Source organism: Palaemon carinicauda, unplaced genomic scaffold (assembly GCF_036898095.1).
Source record: "Palaemon carinicauda isolate YSFRI2023 unplaced genomic scaffold, ASM3689809v2 scaffold235, whole genome shotgun sequence".
Classification (NCBI taxonomy): Eukaryota; Metazoa; Arthropoda; class Malacostraca; order Decapoda; family Palaemonidae; genus Palaemon; species Palaemon carinicauda.
In genome coordinates this window covers 1-7,500 of record NW_027169976.1, presented here as the reverse complement: position 1 = coordinate 7,500, position 7,500 = coordinate 1, and the positions used below count along the sequence as shown (strand labels likewise).

Genomic DNA, 7,500 nt, shown 5'->3' with positions numbered 1-7,500 from the left:
TATATATATAGTATATATATATATATATATATATAATATATATATATATATATATATATATAATATATATATATATATATATACACTGTATATATGAGAGAGAGAGAGAGAGAGAGAGAGAGAGACTAGGTTAACTAGTTTGGATCAACATTAATTATCGAAGTTGTGTAAAGCACTTAGATCTTCAGTTGGAATATCAATTACCTCTTGTAATTGAGACGAACCTATCAAAATATATGCATTCTCCTAACTAGTATAAACAGTAGTTTGTTAAACCAATTAGGGATTGTAACACTAGTTCCTTATACTGTATTCTTCCCGTTAGTAAATCAGCTGACAGTAGTTTCTCAGAGAAGATTTAATTTTTATCAATTAAATAAGCGACTACTGATTTTTGGTGCATATAAATGTTCTACAGTTTTGTCGTAGGAATAATCCAAAAAAGACAAATGATACTTTATTATTATTATTATTATTATTATTATTATTATTATTATTACTAGCCAAGCTACAACCCTAGTTGGAAAAGCAAGATACTATAAGCCCAAGGGCAAATATGAGTGTATTCAGATCAGGAATTTATTAAATTTAAATCTCTCTCTCTCTCTCTCTCTCTCTCTCTCTCTCTCTCTCTCTCTCATAATGAAAGGGCTATATGTTCAATGTTGCTATAGGGTGGGCTGTATTGTCTAAAATTGACATCCATTATTCAATGCAATGTTATTTCGTTGGTATAACTATCCAGTCAAGACTTATTGCTGGTTACTTTATTTGCTATTTTTTACTTAAATATATTTATACAATTTATTTCTCAGTTAAGATTTAAATTACTACGCATGAAAAATATACTTGAAATATCAGTATATTAACTCATACGTAGCGGACTTTAGCCGTTGATATACCAATTAAATTTGTCATTAAAAGTTACAAGTGTGACATTAGATTGCTTATAATTACCACACTTGGTTGATGTAGCTTCATACGTGTTATTGAGACGAAAGATTCCATGCTATTCAAATGTAGATTTTCACGGTGACTCCATAGAGAGATTTTCACCAGTCCAACACATGTGATTCGTTATAACCCTTACGAAAATATCAATACTTACTTTTTAGACTTCAATCTCTTGATTTATTCGCAGTTTAAAAGTTTAAAAGCCACTCATGAATGGCAGATGCAAGGGACAGTGACGTTGCCCTATCATGCAGGACAATGCCCTATATAGACTGTCCATATATACATATGATCAGCGCCCAAGCTAGACCAAGGAGAGCCAGGCAATGGCTGCTGATGACCCAGCAGGTAGATCTAATGGCTCCCCAGCCATTGCCTGGCCCTCCTTGGTCCTAGCTTGGGTGGAGAGGGGGGCTTTGGGCGCTGATCATATGTGATATGACCAGTCTAGGGCATTGTACTGTTTGTTTGGGCAATGTCACTGCCCCTTGCCTCTGCCATTCATGAGTGGCCTTTAAACCTATAAAATAGATTATATAAACAGCGAAACCTTACTTAACATTGGTATACCATTTTTTTAAAGAATATTATATATTCTCGACTAATTTATCGACAGGGATATTAAAGCTATTCTTATTAATTTAGCCTCCTGGCTAGTACAGTGATATCATATTCGCCTAGCATTCGTATGGTGGCAGATCGATCCCCACCCGGGACCGTGAGTTAAAGCTGCTTACTCGGGAGGCCACTGCTGTGGTTGGGCACCACAGTGGGGGTTTGGGCTTGCCCACCTGACGTTCTGGTGAGCATCCGTTCTGGTGAAAACTGGAAACTGAAACCAGACACCTTAAACCCATTCACTGCCAGTGGTGAATTCAATAAAACTTCTGCTGCTTTTCTATAGTTTGGGCTGTTTTAAAAAAGGTTTCCCTTTTTTCAAATTAAGACTAGTCAATTTTTTTAGCGAGGCAGATTTGCACCGACTCGCAGCGGTGCCTTTTTAGCTCGGAAAAAGTTTCCTGATCGCTGCGAGTCGGTGCAAATCTGCCTCGCTAAAAAAATTGACTATAGTTCACCAATGGCAGTGAAAAGGTTAACCTTTAAATTTAAAGACGAAAAAAATGTCTCCAGACTTTTCTATAGTTTGGGTGGTTTTAAAAAGAGGTTTCCCTTTTTCAAATTATGACTATAGTCAATTTTTTAGTGAGGCAGATTTGCACCGACTCGCCGCGGTGCCCTTTTAGCTCGGAAAAGTTCCCTGATCGCTGATTGGTTGGACAAGATAATTCTAACCAATCAGCGATCAGGAAACTTTTCCGAGTTAAAAAGGGCACTGCTGCGAGTCTGTGCAAATCTGCCTCGCTAAAAAAATTGACTATAGTTCACCAATGGCAGTAAAAGGGTTAACCTTTAAATTTAAAGAAGAAAACAGTCTCCAGACTTACGACGTCTTGGGAAATCGCCTCTATTCATAATGATCCACAGGGTGGTAGTGGAATAATTAGTTGTGTCAGCTGGTTGTCCTGCCTACCGTCCACCTATTGATGGAAAGAAAGGTAGAATTGTATTCTGGGTTCTCTATTTTTTACCAATTTGGACAGTTAAGTAACACGAGTTGTTTACTAAAAGTCAGTCAATCTTTATAAACTTGTTTAAATTCAAGTAATGTCATTATTATCATTTATTATTATTACAAGCTAAGCTACAACCCTAGTTGGAAAAGCAGGATGCTATTAACTCAAGGGCTCCAACAGGGAAAAATAGCCCAATAAGGAAAGGAAATAAGGACATGAAATAAACTACGAGATTTAATTAACAATTAAAATAAAAAATTAAGTAAGCTGTAACAACATTAAAATAGATATTTCATATATTTAAACTAAAATAAAAGAGGAAGCGAAATAAGAAAGTGTGCCCGAGTGTACCCTCAAGCAGGAGAACTCTACTCCATGACTGTGGAAGACCTTGGTACAAAGGTTATGGCACTATTATTATTATTACTTCCTAAGCTCCAACCTTTGTTGGAAAAGCAGGATGCTATAAGCCCAGGGGCTCCAGCGAGGAAAGGAAACAAGGAAAAATAGAATATTTTAAGACTAGAGAACAATGGTTTGATTTTGGAGTGTCCTCCTAGAAGAGCTGCTTATCATAGCTAAAGTCTCTTTTACCCTTACCAAGTGGAAAATAACCACTGAACAATTACAATGCAGTAGTTAACCCCTTGAATGCAGAAGAATAGTTAAGGATTAGCATATGCAAATAGGATAAATTAATATTTCGAACTTTATATGAAATCTGATCATTGCTTGTATAAATATGACTTGAAATCAGTAGAAATTAGTTAAGTTCTTTTGTACCATTTACATGTTTTGTTTCCTTGTTTTGTTTGATGCTTGCGTTCATCAACACAGGAAATTGTTTTTTTCATTCTGTTTTGTATATATAAGATAATGCTGTTTGTATAAGAAAACGTGTTTGTTTACCTCGTAATGTCTCATGGAGAATTCCATTGTCATCTATTCTGAAGGTCTGTTAATTATTTCAGACATTACTTTATAACAATTAAAAGTTTAAGCTCGTTAACTGGGGTTTAATAAGGTACTGCAGTCTAAGATAACTCTTGATTATAATGAAATGCAACAATTTTGTGGTGGGAACCCTTAGAAAAAATCTGGCAAATCCATAAATGATTTAGGTTGAATTGGTTTTTGTCTTTAAGGATTTAAGGTTGAAATGGTTTTCGTCTTTCCAGGATTTAAGGTTAAAATGGTATTTGTCTTTTAAGGATTTAAGGTTGAATTGGTATTTGTCTTTTAAGGATTTAAAGTTGAATTGGTATTCGTCTTATAAGGATTTAAGGTTGAATCGGTCTTTGTCTTTTAAGGATTCAAGGCTGAAATGGTTTTCACCTTGTAGGGATTCAAGGTTGAAATGGTCTTCGTCTTTTAGGGATTTAAATTGAAATGGTTTTCGTCTTTTAAGGATTTAAATTGAAATGGTTTTCATATCCATTCAAGTCAGTCAAATAATCGATTCTATGTTCACGAAAGGTATCGCCAAGAGAGGCTAAGAAACCTAGGTGTGTAGCACAAGGTCGAATTTCCCACCAGATTGACTGGAGTTCCCTCATTATGGTTCCTTAACGCGTCTTTGAAACGGAGAAAGCTGTTTCTTCATAGCTTGATTCCGAACGTGAAATGACTTGGCTTGGTTTTATGGGAATTTATCGTAGTTATCACAAGGATCTTCCTATAAAGAAGGACATTGCTGCATTGGGAGGGCTTGTTGGGTCGTTATGGAAGGGAAGGATTAACTTCATTATCTCCAATGTATCTCCCCTATATAATAAAAAGAAAGTGTCTGTTATATATATATATATATATATACATATATACATATATATATATATATATATATTTATATATATATATATATAGTATATTTATACATATATACATACATTATATATATATATATATATACATACATACATACATACATATATATATTAATATATAAATAAGTATATATATACATATATATATATATATATATTATATGTATGTATATTATATATATATATATATATATACTTTATAAAGGATATTTTCACATTTATTTTGTGCCAATCACCTCTTGGAAGTTTTTATAAGTTGACGTTCATTCACTCGTTTTCCCCCAATTAGGTGTTCTACGTTCCCCGGTTATTTGCTTAATTACGCTGACCTTTCGGATGTGATATCTACCACTTGCCCGAGCGTTCAGAGAGAGAGAGAGAGAGAGAGAGAGAGAGAGAGAGAGAGATATCGATCAAACTCATCACTCGCATAATATATTATGGTATAGCTAATCGATATTACTCATCATTCCAAGAGAAGCCTGGCGGATAATGTTTATAGAACTTGGGTCATTGACCCCAGCACTAAGCTAGTTAGGTCACTCGGTGTCGATGTGAAAGGGGGGCCGGGGAGAGAAGTTGCTATGTAGTGTTGTTAGAGAGGCAAAAGCTGAAAGCTAAAAAAAAAAGGCTGCTGCAAAAGACCAATTAGTAATGCTTACACTACACCGCTTGAGGCCTTCTCCTAGTGGAGAGGCACGTTAAGAAAGGAACTAGAAATTGATACTTTCAGTAAATAATAATTCTATAGGAGAAAGACGACGAAGGATCTCTCTCTCTCTCTCTCTCTCTCTCTCTCTCTAACAACCCATTTGGAAAGATATAACGGGAGGTAATATTCTCTCTCTCTCTCTCTCTCTCTCTCTCTCTCTCTCTCTCAACATATTTGGAAAGATGATGATGGGGTAATTTCTCTCTCTCTCTCTCTCTCTCTCTCAACATATTTGGAAAGATATGGCGAGGGGTAATTCTCTCTCTCTCTCTCTCTCTCTCTCTCTCTCTCTCACGATATTTGGAAAGATATAACGATGGTTAATCTCTCTCTCTCTCTCTCTCTCTCTCTCTGTCTCTCTCTCTCTCTCTCTCTCAACATATTTGGAAAGATGATGAGGGGCAATTTTCTCTCTCTCTCTCTCTCTCTCTCTCTCTCTCTCTCTCTCAACATTTTTGGAAAGATATGGCGAGGGGTAATTCTCTCTCTCTCTCTCTCTCTCTCTCTCTCTCACGATATTTGGAAAGATATAATGATGGTTAATCTCTCTCTCTCTCTCTCTCTCTCTCTCTCTCTCTCAAAACATATTTGGAAAGATGATGAGGGGCAATTTTCTCTCTCTCTCTCTCTCTCTCTCTCTCTCACGATATTTGGAAAGATATAACGATGGTTAATCTCTCTCTCTCTCTCTCTCTCTCTCTCTCTCTCTCAAAACATATTTGGAAAGATGATGAGGGGCAATTTTCTCTCTCTCTCTCTCTCTCTCTCTCTCTCTCAACACAGTATAGATATTACTTATATGAGTTATCGGTTGCATACGAATTATTAAAGTCGTGAAGATGTGATTTATATTTAATAATTCTCGTATGTATGTGTATATATATATATATATATATATGTATATATATATATATATATATGTGTGTGTGTGTGTGTGTGTGTAGCCTACAGTATAGCGTGTATGACGAATGTAAGCATGCAAGTGCGGTAATACGTCATGCATTAAATTACAGGGAAAATGGAATTTATATTGTCTATATTATAATACGTAATTATCATTAATTATTCATAAATAATGAGTAATTTTCAATATCTTCATGGCAAACTTTTCACGAATCTTTAAACAAATCTTCCGGTATAACTTCCTACCAATTCTTTTTTAAGTTCAAATGAAGCGCTTGACCTAATCAATAACGTTTCCAATATTTATTCGTTCGAAGCTTATCTATATTTTTGTGACTTTTGTCCACTGGCCTTGCCCATATCTCTTAGTCAATTTGATAAGACGAGCGATAACTTCGTGATTTTTTTGATTTATTAGATAATGAAGTTGAATTGTGGAATATATACTTCACACACACGCATTGTGTATATATATATATATATATATATTATATATATATATATATATATGTGTGTGTGTGTGTGTGTACACATATATACAGTATATACATACATATACATACATACATACATATATATATATATATATATATATTATGTATGTATACACACATACACACACACATATATATATATATATATATGTGTGTGTGTGTGTGTGTATACACACACACACACACACACATATATATATATATATATATATTTTATATATATTTATATATATATATATATATGTATATATATATATATGTGTGTGTGTGTGTGTGTGGGTGTTTTAGCTTTAATACAACCATTGGAATTTTGGTCTCAAATAAACCCTTAAAAGAATCCTACAAAATATCCATTTGAGACCTCCCTGATAAAACATCCCATAAATTTCCTTTATAGATAATGTTTATCAAACAAATCGATATTTATCATACAAGGCAATTTTCACTACCGCTGGAAAAGACCTTTTTTTAGACTGCATGTTGATTTGTTGTCTACGAATATAGTATTCATAAAATAACATTTTGAATTAGTAAAGAGAAAAATATCTTGGACATTCACAAACCGCCAGACCACGTGGATATCATTCATGTCTGGCGGGACTACTCACGGAATAGAATCATGCCTTAATAATTTTCTTAACTGTATCTTTGTATCTGCACTATTTCATCGTATCGCAATTTCTCGAAAGATAAGAGAGGTGGAAAATTAACAAGAAGTCTCGTGTCCATCTTACCTCTGATTGGTTTTGGTAAGGATAACATGTACACCATATATCCGCTCTTGAGTTAATGAATGCACTAACACGGTGCAACGAGCCTATGTGATCACGTTGCCTCCACCGCCAGTGACCGAATGGCACTGTTAAGCTGACACTTATCACCGCCGGCACTAGCGTCTAGATACTTGCCAGACACCGCCACACACTTAACTCTTGTTTGTTTGTGTTTATTTCATGAAGAGAAAGCTTTGTGCCTTCGTGAGTTGCATCAGTATAATTTTATAATTGTTTTTACAAGTACTTAGGTTTCGTATATTTAAG

General features: G+C 34.7%; 1 protein-coding gene across 2 annotated transcripts in view; it reads right to left on the bottom strand.

Annotated features, from left to right (window-relative positions):
- The window catches only part of LOC137636131 (DNA ligase 1-like), a 27,135-nt gene extending 19,815 nt beyond the window's left edge, over positions 1-7,320 (bottom strand). Inside the window, exons 1-2 of one of the 2 annotated variants that reach the window (XM_068368537.1) lie at positions 7,195-7,320; positions 2,400-2,492 (exon numbers count right to left, since the gene is read on the bottom strand). In XM_068368537.1, the coding sequence (XP_068224638.1) occupies positions 2,400-2,427 (28 nt within the window). In that variant the 5' untranslated portion in view covers positions 2,428-2,492; positions 7,195-7,320. The remainder of the gene's footprint in view (positions 1-2,399; positions 2,493-7,194) is intronic. The other variant, XM_068368536.1, reaches the window with a different exon arrangement.
- Positions 7,321-7,500: the final 180 nt, after the last annotated feature.